Below are 18,441 nucleotides of genomic sequence, written 5' to 3'. Positions count from 1 at the left end.
CCGAATAGTCCTGAGAGCTTTTCACTGTTGCTTTCTGGGATTCTTTCCCTATTCAATGTCCTTCATTACTCATGGGCTGGAGTACCCATAGGCCAAACAGTGTCTCAGTGGGGCATACTTAGAACCCCAATGGGCTGCAGGCGAACCATTGGCCACAAGGTGCCCACCACTGTTACAAGCTCATTGGGGATGGGTCTGTCTTCATGCTGCATGTTTGCACGGCCCGTAACACAGTGAGGCTTGATCCACGCTGAGGGTTCCTCGGTGCTACCATAATACAAATCTCTAACGGGATTCAGAAAGGCGGATGCAGACAACTCCCTGGTCAAGCGATTTCTGGTCTTTCAAGTGTCTGGAGCAGTGAAGAGGTGTTCTAGTAACCGTACCCATAGCATTTATTCTCATTTTGCTAACACTTCCTGCCACAACATGAGCCAGTTCAGAAACGAGGGTTTCTTTTAATACTGTGACGTAAATTACAATCTCAAGTTTTAAAGCGATGAACTTGGATATAAAAGAAGCCTGACCAACACATCCATTTAATCTACCCCAGGGAAGCTAAATCAGCCCCAGAAAATGCATTTCAAAGCAGTTTAAACCATAAATTAGGTAGCTCTATACACCAGGGTACTGCATTGCCATCCTGTGAGTCGTATGTTTAATTTCGTGCACATGGCACTGACTGCAGCCCCACTACTGTATAAATGATAGATTCCTGCATGCCGAGCTGGGGTCATGAGCTAAAACAATGAGAACTTTATTTCAGAGGTCCCTGATGCCAAAACCTATTTTTAGAGGGAGATCTGCTCATGTGCCAGCCGTGTTGCTTCTCCAGCTTTTCAGATGTTGGCTTCAACCGGCAGCCCCTTGCGTGCAACGTGTTCCAAGTGGGCTTTCTCTGAGGTATCCAAGTCGATCTTGTATTTGGCCAGGATCTTTAAGATTGGACGAAGTTTTAGCCACCATTGTTGTTTGGGGATGCGGTGCCTGTTGGGGAACAAGGACCAGGTAGTGTAAAACCACTCACAAAGCGGGGACGTGAGACATTGACGAATGCATCACGGGAAGGACCTTGGATACTATGATGAGGAGCACAGGAGGGGAACTAACAGAAAAGAAAAGAACTGTGATTGGTAGCGAATTCTTATTTCACGCCCCTGTATCACTCGGGCATGTGTGTGTGTGTGTGTGTGTGTGTGTGTGTGTGTCCGTGTGATGCTGCTTGTTAATCTTACCATATAGTTTAGAAATGTGCACCTGTCTGTCCATCCGTTCCAGAACTACTCAAATGGTAAGCGCTAGAACCACCAAATGCAACTTCCTCTTATAATTTAAAGCAAGGTCAGGGTTTGGTTGTACCAGGGCAATGGGATGTCTGGAATTTGATTGTTCCTCATTAAATGGAAAGGGGAGGGAGTCTGGTAGGAGGGACAGTTATACTGCAGAATGACCACAGAGGGCAGTAATGGGTCAGAGATGGGGTACAAGAAAGCTATAACCCCACTGGGCCAGCAGAGGGCAGGGGTGGAGAAAGGGACAGCTATCCACTAGATATTTCAGAGAGTTTCTGTGTCTGTCCATCCCTCCCTCAGCTGTGCCCACTGCAGCAGCCATGGATAGGCACATCGCCCCTGGCCCCAGGCTGCTGTGGGGTGAGTGGGTTGGGGTAGTTCTCTCTCTCTGGGGCAGCCTGCTCTGTGAACCCCTCCTCTCCAGCCCCACCCCAGAGCTGAGTCAGGTAAATCTTCCAGGCGCAGAACCTCACCCAGCAATTCCTGGAGCCAACCTGTGGCTTTGGGTAGAGCTAGAGCGTAACTTGTAGGGTGAGGATCCGCTGCGTCCCTTGGGAAGCTGCTCCCATTGTTTGTTACTCTGGTTTGAGGCACATGGTTCATTTCCAACCATGTGATTTTTATCTAGCTTCAACTTTCAGCTCTTGGGTCTCTTTACTCCTTTGCCTCTGAATTCAAAAGCCCTTTTTCATGCTGTTTCTGGTCTTTATGGCACGACTGCTCTGACCCTTCGCAGTGTTCTCCTGTCAGCTTCTTAAATGAATTGAACAGGGAGACCTCCCCTGCTTCTCTTGGGGCGTCTTCTCTGTGTTAAGCGAGCTCCCCAGTAGGGAGATTTACCTGATGTCCAGGCTCTGATATTCCTGTGCCTTGGAGACCAACCCTCTACAGCCTCCCTCCTTGCTGCCTAGCCCTTTGAAACGTTGTTTATGTATCCGCCCCCCCCCCCTTACTTGTTGGCTCATCCCCACTGTGGCAGAGGCATAGGAAAGGGGGAGAAACACCTACTCAAAATCTGTCTGGTTTTCGAGTTCGGCAAGCGGCTGGAAGACGAGGCTCCGTCTGCGCATGCCCAGGAGACAGGCTGAATCCAAGGTGTTGGCAAAGATTCGCCCTGCAAGGATTTGGAGGGAAAGCGCGTTAGTACTTCCAGCACTCAGCCCTCGCTCATCTGCTGCAGTTGGCTGGCGGCGTACCCCAGCGCATGGACAGGGAAAACAAAGCAAGGCTGCCTGCGGCCAGGCTCAGATGTGACAGCAAGGCCTCCTGCTGAACGCTAAGGCCTGCGGGCCTCTCATTCTGCTGGGAAACCAGTTCCACCTGCCCACAAACTGCACGGGGCAAGAATCCCTGAGACCTGGGGATTGCCGCAAGGTGAATGCAGCAGAAGTGAAAAGTGCATCTGAATGCAAGGAGCCTTCCTCAAAGACGTCTGGTGAACTTAGGTGACCCCACGTCTCCGGAGTCCACCCAGTGCTCTGGCCTCCAGGCCACCCTGGTTTTGGCATCCTAAGCCCCATCCCAGCCTCTGCTTGGCTGTTTTTGAATGGCCAAATTCTCTTCCAAACATATCAGGTGTCTGTTACTCAGGCTTCTGTTGTGGTTCCTAGGGCTAGCACTGGCCCTTGTACCCCCATCTGTGGTTCTCTTCCCCCCCCAAGCAGAAAAGAGGGGCTGCCTCCCCACCTGATGCTTTCAGAGGAATGTAGACTGGACATACCCTAAGTCACCAGAGGGATGTAGATTAGACATACCGACATTGCAAATGAAGTGGGGATTAAATCTCCCACACTTCATTTGATTAAAAATGGTCACCATGTTTTGCCGGGTCAGCAGTTTGTCAGCAAAAAGTGGCTGTCAAGACGGGGATCGGGCGCCAAAGAAAGCCTTTGTTGGCTGATCCCCTACGCCTCGTAATAGGAGGTTTATAGGATCGACCGACAAAGGCTTTCTTTGGCGCCCGATCCTCGTCTTGACAGCCACTTTTTGCCGACAAACTGCTGACCCAGCAAAACATTTTTATTCAAATGAAGCACGGGAGATTTAATCCCCGCTTCATTTGCAATGTCGGTACGTCTAATTTACATCCCTCTGGTGCCAGGTCTAGACATACCCATAGTCTCAAACATCCTTCTTGCCTCTGAAATTCCCTAAATGCGCTGGAGCTTTAGGGGAATCATAGAATCATAGAATAATAGGACTGGAAGGGACCTCGAGAGGTCATCAAGTCCAGCCCCCCGCCCTCAAGGCAGGATCAAGCTCCGTCTACACCATCCCTGACAGATGTCTATCTAACCTGTTCTTAAATATCTCCAGAGAGGGAGATTCCACCACCTCCCTTGGCAATTTATTCCAATATTTGACCACCCTGACAGTTAGGAATTTTTTCCTAATGTCCAATCTAAACCTCCCCTGCTGCACTTTAAGCCCATTACTCCTTGTCCTGTCCTCAGAAACCAAGAGGAACAAATTTTCGCCTTCCTCCTTGTGACACCCTTTTAGATATTTGAAAACCGCTATCATGTCCCCCCTTAATCTTCTTTTTTCCAAACTAAACAAGCCCAGTTCATGAAGCCTGGCTTCATAGGTCATGTTCTCTAGACCTTTAATCATTCTTGTCGCTCTTCTCTGTACCCTTTCCAATTTCTCCTAAGTCGGGAAGCCGACTTAGTCTGTCACAGAAAAAAACAACAAATGGTCTGGGAGCACTTTGTAGATTAACAAAACATGTCGATGGAATCATGAGCTTTCGAGGGCACAGCCCACTTCTCCAGCTGACCGGAGTGATGAGTTTGGGATGTGAAAACTCAAAATGAATGAATAGGGGAAGGGGAGAGGAGGGGTGGGAGACAGAGCATCATTAAGTATCTGGAGAATGGGTACTTAAACCTAAGCAGATAAAAATCAAAGTCAATAGCTAGATTGCTAAAACAGGAAGGGTACCCCTCAGAGCTGTTAGCACCTTTAGCAGTTATTATGGGCTGGCTAGGACACTACCTACTTATCACAATTGAGTCCATTAGCACGTGAATTGAATTTGTGGATGAACTGGGATTCTAGTCCTTCCCTGTGAATCTGGCTTGTGGAGCTAGCCTGTGACAAGACAGCCACCTGCAGGTCTGTCAGACTGTGGTTAGACAAGCAGAAATGTTCCCCAACAGGCTTGTGTGTGTTCCCTGTACGTCTATCCGATGTGTGTCCATTGACTCTTTCCCACAGAGACCAGCCAGTTTGTCCAATATATAGAGCAGTGGGGCACTGCTGGCATTTGATGGCATAGATCAAATTACTGCTTCCAGCTTCCATTAATGATGCTCTGTCTCGCACCCACCTTCCTTTTTTCTCCTTCTCCCCCCTCCCCTTCCCCTCTCCTATTTATTTCGAGAGTTCGCATCCCAAACTCTCACTCCGGTCATCTGGAGAAGTGGGCTGTGCCCACGAAAGCTCACGATCCCATCGACATGTTTTGTTAGTCTATAAAGTGCTACCTAAACGTGCTGCGTTTCGGTGAGCACCTCCGTGAAAATGCACTGCTGGGGGCGTGCAGTTCTCAACCGCCACCACTAGGGGGCAGCAGCGCCTTTGCCCCCATGCTGTAAATGCAACACTTCCGCCCCCCACCTTGTCACTGCAGGCGTCCCCCTCCCTGAGGGGTTGCGGGGGAGGCAGCAGCTAGATTGGTTTTACCCATTTAAATCTACAGCAATCCCGTACGGCTTGAACCGAAGCGATTATTAAAGACTCTAACACACCTTCCTATTCAATTGGAAATGAATGTGAAAGAAAACTGGATTTAATGTCAATACATTCCATTTAGATTCATATTTGACTTTAAAATCAATCTTATCTGTGTAGCCACGAAAGCCTGTGCCGTGTGCCCCCAAACTACTGCACAGAAGGGTAGGCGGATAGCTCTGCTTGGGCCTCTTCCTACCGAAACGCATGACCTACCATGCCTGGAGCATTCCTTGATCTTTCCGGTGAGCCATACCACAGATTTCGCACCCATCTTGGTTCCAAAGTTCCTGTCGAAAGGAGTCGGCGTCCCACCCTGCCATGCAGAACAAGAGAGGCTGTCTGGGTTTGGGCAAGGTGAGTTGTGACAACAGGGAGCACTTGCTGCATCACCAGCCCAGAAGGCAGGATTAATCCTACAGGGGCTATTGTATTTGGATGCTGCATCAACCCCAAATTCCAGCACCTGTGATCAACACCAAGACCCCTGGCACTGGGCCCAGCAAGGTGCTCGCCAGCTAGCGCTCTCTGTAAGCTGGGCACTTGGGTGGCCACCCAGGAAAGATTCAAATGCCACCCATGATTAGCAGCCTGTGTTTCTACTGGTGGTGCACATCCTAACATGCCTCAGTGCACAGAACAACATTTATTCTGCACATGGATGGAAAAAAATTAGAGGGAACATTGGTCCCAGGAGGGGATTTTGGAGCCCAACAGAGCAGGTGGAGTTCCTGGAAGCCAAAGCAGCTGCTGCTTTGCAGAGACCCGGCTCGCTTGGCTGAAGCCATGGATAAAGATAGTACTGAGGTGGGAGAGGGACGCAGGCTTTGCTGTCTGGAGGAGCGGATCCTCTGTTAATCAGCATGTTACAATGGCATGGAATGAGTTCAGGGCTCCATTGTGCTGAGCAGCACAGGCACAAGCCCTGCTACGAAGAGCTCAGGCCGGGCCTACACTAGGGAGCAATGTCGAACTAAAGGTACGTGACTCCAGCATAGTTGGAGTTGATGTCCCTTAGCTCGAATTACCACGGCGTCCGCATTCGGCGAGTTGACGGGAGAAACCCCGGCTGACTCCCCTGATTCTTCTCAACCTGATGTCGACAAGAGCGGGGTCAGCGGTCGATTTAGCGGGTCTTTACTAGCCCTGCTAAATCAAGCTCTGGGAGATTGATCCTCATGGTGCCAATCTCCGAGTAAGAGAAGGCCTCAGTCTCAGCAGCCAAAGGGCAGGAGAGGAAACAAGCAGCAAGTGGAGGGACTTGCACAAAGTCACTCACCAGCTGAGAGGCAAAGCTGGGACCAGAACTCACTTCTCCTGAGTCCCTTCGTGTCCCATCCGCTAGACTGTGCTACCTCCCCAGCCTCGTGTACCTGCTGCATGTGTCCCAGCACGTTCTTCCTGCTCTCAAAGATGCCTTTCCCCTCCTCGGAATACAGGTTGAAGATGAAGTCGGTGGTGTAGTTTTCGTTGCACTTCTCGTTCCTGGGACGTGCAAACAAGAAAGCCCAAGTAAATGACCCCACAGCCAGGCACGAGCTGACTGAATAAGTGGCGTGAATGTTTGGGTGAATCGGAAAAAACTGGGGCGAGAAGGAGATTTGCTAACAGAGATACAGACGGGTTAGGCAGAGCTGACGGGCAACGGCTGCTCACGGTTACCCCTTTGGGAGTAGGGTGGCCCTGTAGCGCCCACGGCTCTCATTTGTGAGTGCAGCCGTATGGCTTCGTTACTGTTCTGCCAGGCTGTCGTGCAGGGCCATGAGCAGGACTTTTCCATAGGCCGAGATCTGGAGCTCGTTTCCCCAGGGGCCAAAATGACTCAGGTTCTTAAATCCCATTGAAAGTCAGTGGGACTTCGTTTCTAAGGCCCAGATCCTCCAGGGGATTTAGGTGCCTGATTCCTATTGAAATTAATGGACACAAATACCTTTTGAGAAGCTGGGCCTAACTAAGTGACTTAGGGGCTTTTGAAAATGGCACCTGCATAGCTATTTTATTCATCCCAAATGGATTCTGATTAATACAGGTTATGGAATATCCATCCCACGTAAGAGGTGTTCAGCATAATAGTGACCATCTAATGCTGTTCGCAGAAAAGTGCTTTACGAGCAGGAAACTGCTAGACAGAGAAGGCAAGTGCCTTGCCCAAAGCCAGCCAGCAGGGCTGGGACAAAGCCAGGAACAGATCCTAAATCTAAGTCCTGGCCCAGTGCGTCAGCTGCTGCTGCAGCCGGTGACTGTCCCCAGACTGCCTTGTTCTGATGCTGGTTACCTCAGCACCAGGCCTCTCTTCACTGTCGTCTTCATTTTCTCAGTCAGATGCTCGACGTTAACCTGTTAACGCAGAAAAGAGCCAAGAGCCTTCTGAGATTCCTGGCGCTGTTTTTAGTTTACAAGCAGTTTTTACAAGGACCAACGCAAGTCCTGGAGAGCATGAACACGTCTCCGGGCAGCAGGCCAGGGAGGAGCCCAGCTAAAGGTAACGGCTGCCAGCGGAGCGCTGCAGCAAAGCGGACGGGGCTGCCGAATGTTCCCATGATGGATCCCTAGAATGCCGTAACAGGCTGAATGGGACGCGACAGCCACCAGCAAAACGGGGACGTGTGGTTGGACCCTTTGCAGGGAGTCCCCCGAACTCCATTCCTGATTTGAGTTTAGTTACTAGGCTCCATGCAGGAGCCTGCGGCCTGTGTGATGCAGGAAGTCAGAGCAGATGATCAGAAGGCCCCCTTAGGCCTGAAAGCTGGCAGGACAGGCTCCTGTGCGCGGTTCTTGTTACTGATGCCCAGGGCTCGACAGTCTTAGTAATCTACTCGCCCGTGGCAAATGGATTACAACCCGGAAGAGCCGGGTTCCGGCGATCTGCGCATGTGCAGAACGATATGCGCAGAACGCTGGACAGCGCGGCTGGCGAGCCCTGCTGATGCCTATTACAGCATAAACCGGGATCCTGCTGTGCTGGGCGCACCACACCCAGCCCGAGTCCCTGAGTGCTCCTGTGCTAAGCTCCCTTTGCAACGCCAGAGCAGCGTAAAGGGCTGTGGCGTGAATAAGAACCAGGCCCTACGGAAGCTGGAATAACTCCCCCTGCAGCCAAGGGCCTTGCTCTGGATTCAGGCCAGCGTCACCAAGAGCAGCATTTGTTCCCTGGCCAGACGTGAGCCTTTCCAGCAGTAAGTGGGACAAGTCCGTCCACACCAGTCTCCAGGAACTCCCCTGGGACCCTGTTACCCCGAGCCCCCTGGTGAGTTCACGTCTCTGCTCTCCAGCACTCAGGCCAATGGCCGAAGGAAGCTGGCAGCACCCCCCTGACTTTGGTAGACTCGCGTTTGTTTCGGCTAGTGCAAAGTTGGCCTTGAAGTCTGTGGAAGGCCAAACCCTGGTGCCTCCTTGGCCGTGGGGAACAAACCTGGCGTCTCTGGATCCTGAACCTCTCCGGGCTGAGCTAAAGAACCCATGGCTATCAACCAAGTGTGTAGTAGGCTCCCCAGCCATCGCGAGGAGACCTGCCCACTCGGTTCCCACTACCATACCCACTGTGCTTTCGAGATCAGTGCTCTTCAAACGTTTTCCTCATGACCTAGTTGAAGAAAATTGTTGATGCCTGCGACCCAACACAGTTAGATCTGACTAGTGTGTGGGCTCGGGGGTGGGGCCAGGAATGAGGGGTTGGCATGCAGGAGGTAGCTCAGGCAGGGGATTTGGGAGCCGGGCTGGGCATGGGCTGGCCTCCAGCAGCTCAGTAAACAGCAGTGGGGATTCTAAGGCTGCTTCCTGCCTGTCCTGGCACCGCCGGAAGCAGCCAGTCGTAGCTGTGAGTCCTCGGCAGAGGTGCACAAGCGACTCCGTGCGCTGTTCTCACATGCAAGTACCATCCTCCCAGCTCCCACGGGCTGGGAACATGAGCACAGGGAGCCCCATGGCCCCTCGCTGAGGAGCTGGACCTGCTGCTGGTCACTTCTGGGGTGCAGTGCGATCCGTGGTGCCAGGACAGGCAGGAAGCAACCCTCGCCGGTCACCTGGTCAGCCTGCAGCAAAGCGACCCAGTGCCTGGCATTCCAGGAGCAGTACTTGGAAAAGCACGTGCCCCTGTGCCGCTGCAGGTCCAGGCCTGTCCTGCGGAGGGTGCTGGGACGCCGGGGAAGCAGCCTATGCACAGTGGAACAGAGGCCTTGTCTTTAACAGAAGCAAGACTCTCACCTGTAAGTCACGGATGGTGAAGGGATCTTCATAAATATATGCGGCGTCCGCTCCTGAAGCCAAGCCGGCCATGGTGGCCAGGTAGCCGCAGAACCCGCCCATGGTCTCGATGATGAACACCCGTCTCTTGGTGCCGGCTGCAGACTGTTTGATACGGTCACAGGTCTGGGGAAGGAACAAGAGCAAGATTTTTTTTTTTTTTAAATGAATGGAGATTGCCTATCTCCTAGAACTGGGAGGGACCTTGAAAGGTCATTGAGTCCAGGCCCCTGCCTTCACAGCAGGACCAAGTACCATCCCTGACAAATATTTGCCCCAAATGGCCTCCACAAGGATTGAACTCACAACCCTGGGTTTAGCAGGCCAATGCTCAAACCACTGAGCTACCCCTCCCCCCAGGAGACCATGGCTGGGGCGACGTGCACAAGGGTCAGATGACGATTCGGGGTTGTCTGTGAAACACCCAGTGAAATCCTGCAGGGGGAGCGAGGTAACGAGACGTTCCTGCTCCCAAAGGGGGAAGGACTCAGCAGGACTGACGTCTGGTTCTCCCCTTGCTCCAGAATGCCACGGTGCCCCAGATTCACTGGGATCTTGTTCTGCCGTGGCCACCTTGAGAAGCTGGCCAAGCAGGCAGTGGCTGCCCTCCCCAAAGGGGACTCTAGAAACGGCAGCCCGGGTCCCCCCAGAGGAGAAGCTGGGGCTGGTGTTTTCCTTAGCGCAGAAGAGAGAGTTGCAGCCTTTACCATGGTGATGGTGTTGAGGGCGGTGTCCGCCCCAATGCTGAAGTCAGAGCCGGGGACGTTGTTCGACACAGTGGCTGGAATAACGCACAGCGGGATACAGAGCTCTTCGTACTTGCTACGACCTTCTACGAGCTCCAAGCTCCCGGTGAAAGCCTACGGGAGGCCAGGAAGAAGGAAGCATTGAAAAGACCTGGGTTTGTGTCTGTCTGGGGACGCGCTCCCCTCTAGGTGCAGGGAGGATCGGCCGAGTTGGAAGCTTTTCCTGACATGGAGCAGTTTGTAACGTGGGGTTCAGGCTGTCGGGGGATTAGGATGGAGTCTGCTCAAGGAGATGCAGCGTGGGGTGAAATCCTGGCCCCACCGAAGATGGATGTTTTGCTGAGGACTCCAGTGGAGCCAGGATTTCCCTCCGGCCTTGCCTGGAGAGCTGGCAGCGGGAAGGTAGGAAACAGGTAGGTATTTATTATTTGTATTCTCCCAGTAGAGCCAGGGAACAGGCAGCGTATCCTGCTGGGTCGAAGGCCTGTTGGGGTGGGACCATGATTGTTACATTAGATTCAGGATAGGGCAGCAGTGCCCTGGGGGATGTCTCCCCCCCACCCCTCCAGAAAAGCCTGAAGCTGGATAATGGATCCAGCAGCTGAGCCCTTTTCCGGAGGAGGCTAGGCAGCCAGGCTGCATAGGGCTGATCTGTCCCTGAGTCACCGTGGGAGATTTCAAGGCATTGACAGGCCTGGGACACTCGAGTTCCTCCAGTAACGCCCCTCTGTTCTCGTGAGATCTTTGCAACTGGCCTCGTCTCCCCCCGGATTCACATCTCCTCTGGGGCGGTCCCTGGCTGGAGAAAGGTGGCTGGGCCCGGAGAGACCCACCACAGCCTGCCCGGCTCACCTCAAAGCCCCCGATGACGATCAGCCCGTGAATGTTGAAGGTGCTGATGGTGGCACTGATTTCCTCGAAGTATTTCTTGGGCAGGGTCCTGTCAGAGGCAGAAACACCAGAGAAAGCATCAGTGCCCCTGGGGAGCCTGTCTAGTCCTTGGCAGTGGGCAGCACTGGGGCGGGGACAAGGAAGAGGCTGGCGAAGGCCCAGACTAGTTAAGGGCCATGGATCTGACCACCACAGGTCGCGTCAGTCTTCTCTGTCGAACACATGCAGGTGACCACATCCCTATCCCTGTGCTGGAGAGCAGGGAGGGCCTCCGCCCAGGCTCAGGACCCCCCCCCAAACTGCTCTCACTGAGACCATGCTGCACCGGGTGACTCAGAACGGCAGGGCCATCACGGCTCCCGCTTGCTGCAGCGTCGCTATGGTGACGTAGGGACCATGATTCTTCAGAGACAGCCGGCGGCAGCTCCCCGATCTCCGGTCCCCTGAGCCTGGCAGCAGGCAGAGCCGCTCGAGAAGCTAATTTAATTTCCACCGCTGGCGTAAGCAGTGTGGGGCAGACGATTCCGCCAGTAGAGCTCAGCTCCCTTGGGCCCCCACCTCCCCTTCCCTCGGGCATAGATGCAGCCGGGTGAGTCCTCTGCTCAGGGTCTGTGGCTGGTTTAGGCCTGCGCTGGACATGCTATTGATTTGTTACGGGAGCACCTCGCAGCCCCATCATAGTCCAGGCCCCCATTCTGCTAGGGCTGCACAGACACAGAGCAAAGACAGTTCTGCCCCAGAGAGCTAACAGTCTGTGTGATTTCTGTGCACTCGCCGACCCAGAGAAAGGGGCCCCTAAGACCTAATTTCCAGAGGAGCTGATTTCTCCCGGAGCTGCAGGAGGTGCTGCCTGTCTGAAAATCAAGCCGTCGATGAAACTGACCAAAGCATCTCTGAAGGCCGCAGGGGCGCACGGAGTGAGCTGGAGGAAGAAGGCTTTAGTGAGTTACCTTTTTGTTCCAAGTTTCGATCCACCGAGCCCAGTCCAGCCACCTACACCTCCCCAGACAATCTCTTCCACCTGGGGAGAAGGGCAGAGAGGAAGGGTGTTAGGAAGATCTGGGCTATCTGATTTGCCTGTAATTTGACAGTAACAATATCTGGAGAATCTCGAGAGAGGGGAAATTATCCTTGTGTTTTAGGACTGATTAAGGATCTCAAATGGTTAACTCATTACAAAGGCAATTTCCCCTCTCTGGCTATTCACATCTCCAGACCAAATGCTGTGAATGATCCACTTCCACACTGCCTTGATTAGCTTCATTCACACAAACAATTTCTCCCTTATGTATACCTCGGCTCCTGGAACTTCCACTCCCACTCAGCTGAGGAAGTGGGCTTAGCGCACGCAAGCCGATGCCCTAACTTGTTAGCCTCTAAGGTACCACAGGACTCCTCGTGGTTTCTGCCTTGTCCCAGCTGGTACCTGTCCATGGGCGAGCCCTTCAAATCCATCGTGCACAGCCAGCATCTTGTGCCCATGGATCAGCCCAATCCGGACGGCCGCCCTCACGGCTGCGTTCATCCCAGCGGCGGGTGCACCCACGTTCATCACGGCCAGGTTATACCCGCTCTGGGGTGGGGAGAAAGAAAGAGAGAACATGGGAATGTGTCCTAGGCCTGCTGAGATCATGGGGCACGGCCCCGTGGTTTGGGCACAGACAGCTGTGGGCTGGCCCATAGTACTGACCCCAGCCCTACAGCCTTGGGACACCCGCGGTATCACCCCAGGACCCAGCACTAGCATAGCCCTGGGACAGTCCCGTGGCCCCACAGCACCCTGAGGGTCTGAACTGAGCACTGGGCGACCAGCTCCCCCTGGAAACAACGGGGCAGGCGCGGAGGCCCAGCTCCCTTGCCTGCTTTGCAACGCCAGCCACCCAGCTGCCCCGCACCTAAAGGAAACCGGGGAGGCGCCACCTGCCCTTTGTGCCGTACCTTTGTGGAGGGCGGGCGCACGTGAGCCAGCAGCTTGTAAACGTTCCAGTTATTCTGGAAGCTCCTGCAAGAAAGAAGCATTGAAGGAGGAATCAGCTCTCGAGGCCAGAAGGGGCCGTCGGAGCCTCTCCCAGTGAGTCCTGCACCAGCCCAGGCCTGGGGGTCGAGCTAGAGTGGTCTTAGAAAGGGGTGAATCCAGCATGTTCCTGGGGAAAGTCGCTAGTTCCCCTCCTTGTAAAAGCCTGCTCCTTTCTTTTCTGCAGCAGATAAGCATCTTCACGTTGTGGAGGCCGTGAGCTTGGCCATTGGAGGAACGCTGATTTCTTTTCAGTGCAGTGTGGCCTAGAAGACAGAGCGCTGGACTGGAACTCAGGAGATGCAGGTGCTGCCCCTGGCCTGCTGCGTGACCTTGGGCAAATCACCCCTCTGTGCCTCAGTTTCCCCAACTGTGAAATGGGGATCATGATATTGACTCCCTTTGTCTAGTTCTGTATGTTCTGCATATGAGAAGAGCTAGCTAAGAGCTGGGGATTATCTATTATTATATAATTTTAGAGCTGGACTATCTCCCTGGTTCTTTAAAGATCTCGTTTTAAACAACACATCCTCTTACCGTCCCCTCAGTTTAACAGCATCTTCAAATCGTCCCTCGTTCATTGCTGTTGTGACGTCTTTGGTCTGCGAGGAGGCAGCCACCGGAAAAGGAAAAGATTTAAAGATCTGTCTCTCATTTTCACTCGACTGCGATCCCCAGTGGAAAACAATGTGGCAAAGCAGGAGTCTGGAGCAAGCCGCTACGGGCCTGGGCCATACGTTGAGATCAGAATCGGTTTGTATTTAAAAACAGCATTCCTGGCGCTTGCAGGGGCCTAGAAAAGCTTGGAAATGTGACCTAAGAGACTGCAAGAACCATGAACTGCCTCATTCCTCTCAAGTTTGAACCTTGATACCTCCCGGAGCAGGCTGGGAGCCAGCCCTAGGAGTGGGGACACAGGACACGTCCCTCAGACGTTGGATTGCCTTCATTCGTACCCCGGCTCCAGCAGGAATGCTGGCTAGTGAACACTGCTCCTGGTGACGTCTCGGTGGCTGGCACACTGCAATCCCTGCTTCTGATTGGCTAAGAACTGCCCATGTGTATTGTCACTGCCAACTTGCTTGTCAGTCTCATCCACCAGTCTTAACCTGCAAGCTCTTTGGGGCGGGGGCTGTTTACCATGGGTTTGTACAGCGCCTAGCGCACCCGAGGTAGCTGGCGTGGAGGCAGGGAAATTCTCACCACTTGGACACACTCCATGAGAGGCAGGCGGACAGCTTGGTTGCCGGAGAGGCTGACGACACACGCTGGGGTATCTGGAGTCCCTTCCAACAAAGCCATGACTGCCTCCACTCCCATTCTGCTTCCCTGCCACACACAAAGGGGTGTTAATCCTCACTGGCTCTCCAGCTCTCTGCACAGCCACATCCCATGATCCCGTTTCCACTCAGCACAAAGTCCCCTGAATCGGTCCTTAAACAACCCAGAGGGTAACGCCATTGATAAGTAGAGCTCCTACCCCCACCCCACCTCTAGAGGCTGGTCTCTACACAGAATAAGTGCCTACTGCTGCTGTCAGATAAGGGGGCTACTCCTTTTGCTTTTTCCTTTAGAGCTGGAGGTCACAGGTTTGATCCCTGTGGCAGTCATTTCCGGGGTGGTCAAACATAACTTACATAACCCCCTCCCCCCCCCGCGTCAATGGCAATCAGGTTCTCAGGTACGCGTCTGCTTTCTAAGAACACGCGGATTGAAAACGGAAATATTTCCCTTCTGGAATGCAACCCTGCTGCCTCCTGGGAGCAGAGCCTCATTCTGCCATTCCCACGGCTGGCCTGTACTTCCCATGATGCACCACAGCCACGCGGCCGCCAGGGTCAGCAACGGTAGAAAAGCTGCCCACTGCGGAAAGGCTGAACCATGGGGCCACGTCTGCCCTGCAGCAGAGCAGGCTGAAGGGGGACGCGACAGCAGCATTAGAACAGAACGTCAGCGCGGCCAGACGGGTCAGACCCACGGCCCATCCAGCCCAGAGGGAGTGGACAGAGCAGGGCATTGGAGAGTGAGCTCGGTCATCGGCCCGTCCCAGCTCCTGGCAGGCAGAGGGTTAGGGACAGCCAGGGCACGGGGCAGGAGGAACCAGCTTAGTCTGCAACCGGGGAGATGGTTGTAGGCTGGGTATTACGACAAGCTCTCCAATGGTAAGGACAGAAAAGCACTGGAAGCTCGGGAGGCTGGAAGACAAACCCCAGTCAGGGATGATTGAGGGCGGCGGATGGGCTGCGAGACCTCCCTGTGTCACTGCAGTCTGAGCGAAGCCCCCATGGGGCTGTAAAAGGGTCTCATGCGGAGACAAGACAGCAGATGTTCCTACCAGGATGCGGTCAAAGGCGGAGGGAGTCCCGCCGCGTTGCACGTGCCCGAGGATGGTGACTCTTGTGTCATAGCCGAGGCGTTTAACCACCAGCTAAAGGGGAGTGAAAAACGGCAGAAGAGTTTCGTCTTTCGCCCTCTTGGTGTCGAGTCCACACTGACACGAGCGACACGCTGCAGCAGAGACCGCTGGACACCGCGATCCCGGTGCTGGATCAGCGCAGCCCCCGCATTCGCATGGCGCCGGCTGCGGCTCTGCAGTTCACGGGGGTTTTAAAGCTGGCTGCTCGCACAGCCCTGTCTGCCCCTGCCACTGCATCTGGTTCGCACAGCAGCAAGGGCCAGCCCATTGTTACGGCCGCTGGCTGCTCACTTTGGGCAGCAGCCCGTGGGGATGCGCCCTGGGGTCGGATCCGGGGGGCGGTGTAGTGCTGCGGGAGCTGAGGAGCAGAGCCCTCGCGTGCGCTGGGAGGCGGGGGGAGGAGGCGCGCAAAGCAGGGCCATGTTTCCAGCTCCACTCACGTTCTTGATGTCCTCCGAGGTGATGGGCTTGCCCTGCTTGTTGATGGCTCCTTCGGCCACAATGATGATGTTTAGTCTCGATCCCCGGCCTCTCGTCTGGGGGGAGGGGAGGAGAAAGCCGCCCGTGAAATGCCGCCTGCGGGCTGGGTTCGGCCCGGGCGGGGGCGGAACGGGCCAGCGAGCGGCTCCGTCCCCGCGGGCTGGGTTCGGCCCGGGCGGGGGCGGAACGGGCCAGCGAGCGGCTCTGTCCCCGTAGGAGGGTGCACAGAAAGGAGGGCCTGGCCTGCCAGGGCAAAGAAGCCTCTGGGCCCAGCCAGCCCTGCCCCACTTTGCCTGCAGCCAAGGTCAGGCCTGGATGGAGGGGAAAAGGGAGGAGCCTGGTTCAGCAGTCTAAGGACGCGAACCAGAGCCTGTCCACCCAGCAGCCATGGGGACAAGTGAGCCCCCACCCCTCTGGGGAAGGTGGGGAACCTACTGAGAACCCCCAACAAAGGGGAATCCAGACTCTTGGGGCCATGCCCCCAACTTAAGGACTTGAGCTGGGAGTGGTTTGGAGTTCCTGGGTGAGGCTAGCGCCCCCTTTTCTTCCTGCTTACTCAGTGACTAGCCACTAGGCTGCACAGCTGCCAGGGAGCCGGCCACACCCTCCTACAGCCGTGGGCTGAAGAAGGACCCAAGCGGGGCACTGGGCGTGCACGAGGACTGGCTGGGACACCAGCTGTCCATTTTGTGCTGTCCCTTTAGTGAACGATTGTGAGCGGTTGGCACTTGCTCCCGCCAGAAGGATGCCAAGGCTGGGCCGTCCAATCCTGCGTTCAGCACATGAGTGCTCGCTCGCCCCTGTGGTCCCCCCCTTTTGGACTCTGCTCTGGCAGATGAGATCAGTGGATTTCTGGGGTGTCTCTCTCCAGAAAGCCCCTCTTGGACCCAGGAAATGTTTGGTCACAGAATTCCTGACCAGCGCTGATGCCGGCCTTCCGGCCCCCAGGAATCCCTTTCAACAGAAGAACAAACCAAATGTAGAAAGCTCAAGAATCTAGCTTCCGATCACATATGCCCCCCCACATCATGGTGCCTGACTGCTTTAAAGTCTTTAAGTGTATTTATGCTCACAACTCCCATTTGCGAGGTGGCGCCGTGCTGTTATTCATGTGGTGAATTTCAAGCACAGAGAGACAAAAGCCCAGAGGTGTTTCGGTATCTAATTCCCAGTGATGCCAGTGGGAGTTAGGCGCCTAAATAACTCTGCAGAGCTGGGCCTAAGTGACTTGCCAAAGGACAAACAAGAAGCAGTGTCAGAGCAGACATTTGAACCCAGGGATCTGACCAGCACCCTAACCACTAGGCCGCTGTCCTCAAAGCTGGACTCTTGAGCATCCTCGTTTGAAGGTCTCGCAATCCGAGATCAAGCAGGAGTCACCTGCAGTAAGTTTGGCAAGGGTTACCTCAGTTAGCCTCCTGCACAAGTGCTCCTCCCAGTCATCCTCGGGCGGCGATTCGGGAATGAAAACCCAGTCGGCACCACAAGCCAGAGCCGTAATGAGAGCGAGGTAGCTAAGGCAGAGAAGAGGAGGAAGGTTATTGAGCCAGGGCCATGCTGTGAATTTTGAAGTTCCCCCTTTATGCTTAGCAAGTGGAGAAGCTGCCATTGGTGGCCCAGGCCAGCGAAGATATCTCTGGAAATGCTGCTTGGCGGTTTCAAATGGGCTCCATGCAGTTCTGTTCAATGTCATGGGGCGCAGGGGAGCCAACAGTATGGCCGGGTCCCTGGGCAATGTGGGGTAGGAGGCAGCGCCACGGTTCAGAAGCGGTGAGCTCTCGGGGAAAGAACAGGGCTGGGGCAGTCCCATCTGGACATTGCGTTCCCCGCACCCCCTCGCTGGCCCTCAGAACCGGCTGGAGGGTGTGGCCCCCAGGGGCTCCCCATCGCTGTTTCTCTTCCAAATTAAGTTTCATTGATCAGATTTCAAACCTCCAAGTTTTGGGAAGCATTCGGGTGGGGGGGGGATGACGCTGCAAACTGAGCTCAGCTTCTCCTGGGGAACATCCACCCTGGTGCAGAATCAGTGGAGGTGCGCCATTCCACACCGACTGAGAACTGGCCAGGGCTTTCAAAGGGGGCAGGATCAAGTCTGATCCTCACGAGGGAGGGACTCGCTCTGCCCCCTCCCCCGAGTGAGCCTTTCTTCTCTCCAGACCGGAGGAGCTCACCCACTGTTACGTTTATAGAACAGTGAGCTGCTCACAACGAACGTTCCCTCTTAACTGTTTCCATCCATGTGCAGAATAAATTCTGTTCTGTGCAGAGACACATGCTGCCGGCTGTGCCTGCTCTGTTAAGCAGCGGGGCAGCCACCAAGTGCTCAGCTTGCAGGGGACACTGGTCACAGCCTTGTCCACAGCCCCAAGTCTACAGCTGAGGCAGCTTTGTGGTAGAGTCACAGAGAAGGGCAAGAAGTGCCCCTGCGGCCGCGGTCAGAGAATCCCACCTGATGCCTGGCGGAAAGTGGCAGAGGTGCTATAGTGGGTGAGTGAGCCCTACTGCAGAGGCCTGCTAGGCCTAGACACCGCTACCTGCCATTAAAGCCCTAGAGATGCACTGGCTCCCCTCTGCACCAGCTCACCCGGCTCCAGAACAGTTACGGGCTGGGGGAGTTCACTGGCT

General features: G+C 54.6%; 1 protein-coding gene and 1 long non-coding RNA gene across 3 annotated transcripts in view; one reads left to right on the top strand and one right to left on the bottom strand.

The window, feature by feature from the left end:
• Positions 1-436: 436 nt before the first annotated feature.
• Positions 437-18,441, bottom strand: part of PFKM (phosphofructokinase, muscle) — a 36,491-nt gene continuing 18,486 nt past the window's right edge. For both annotated transcript variants that reach the window (XM_006139070.5, XM_025179474.3), the window contains exons 8-23: positions 17,222-17,330; positions 15,777-15,872; positions 15,256-15,348; positions 14,124-14,249; positions 13,458-13,522; positions 12,845-12,908; positions 12,333-12,479; positions 11,857-11,927; positions 10,868-10,955; positions 9,977-10,129; positions 9,231-9,395; positions 7,303-7,364; positions 6,401-6,512; positions 5,244-5,343; positions 2,301-2,406; positions 437-987 (exon numbers count right to left, since the gene is read on the bottom strand). In XM_006139070.5, the coding sequence (XP_006139132.4) occupies positions 840-987; positions 2,301-2,406; positions 5,244-5,343; positions 6,401-6,512; positions 7,303-7,364; positions 9,231-9,395; positions 9,977-10,129; positions 10,868-10,955; positions 11,857-11,927; positions 12,333-12,479; positions 12,845-12,908; positions 13,458-13,522; positions 14,124-14,249; positions 15,256-15,348; positions 15,777-15,872; positions 17,222-17,330 (1,705 nt within the window). In that variant the 3' untranslated portion in view covers positions 437-839. The remainder of the gene's footprint in view (positions 988-2,300; positions 2,407-5,243; positions 5,344-6,400; positions 6,513-7,302; positions 7,365-9,230; positions 9,396-9,976; positions 10,130-10,867; positions 10,956-11,856; positions 11,928-12,332; positions 12,480-12,844; positions 12,909-13,457; positions 13,523-14,123; positions 14,250-15,255; positions 15,349-15,776; positions 15,873-17,221; positions 17,331-18,441) is intronic.
• LOC149520928 (uncharacterized) lies at positions 10,951-18,085 on the top strand. Its single transcript, XR_016348153.1, has 2 exons — positions 10,951-11,847; positions 13,108-18,085. It is a non-coding gene; the product is annotated as an uncharacterized LOC149520928 (long non-coding RNA).

The sequence above is a fragment of the Pelodiscus sinensis genome, chromosome 31 (assembly GCF_052426305.1).
Source record: "Pelodiscus sinensis isolate ZL-2025 chromosome 31, ASM5242630v1, whole genome shotgun sequence".
Classification (NCBI taxonomy): domain Eukaryota; kingdom Metazoa; phylum Chordata; order Testudines; family Trionychidae; genus Pelodiscus; species Pelodiscus sinensis.
Note: the sequence above shows the minus strand (reverse complement) of the source record. Positions and strands in the feature narration are given on the sequence as shown.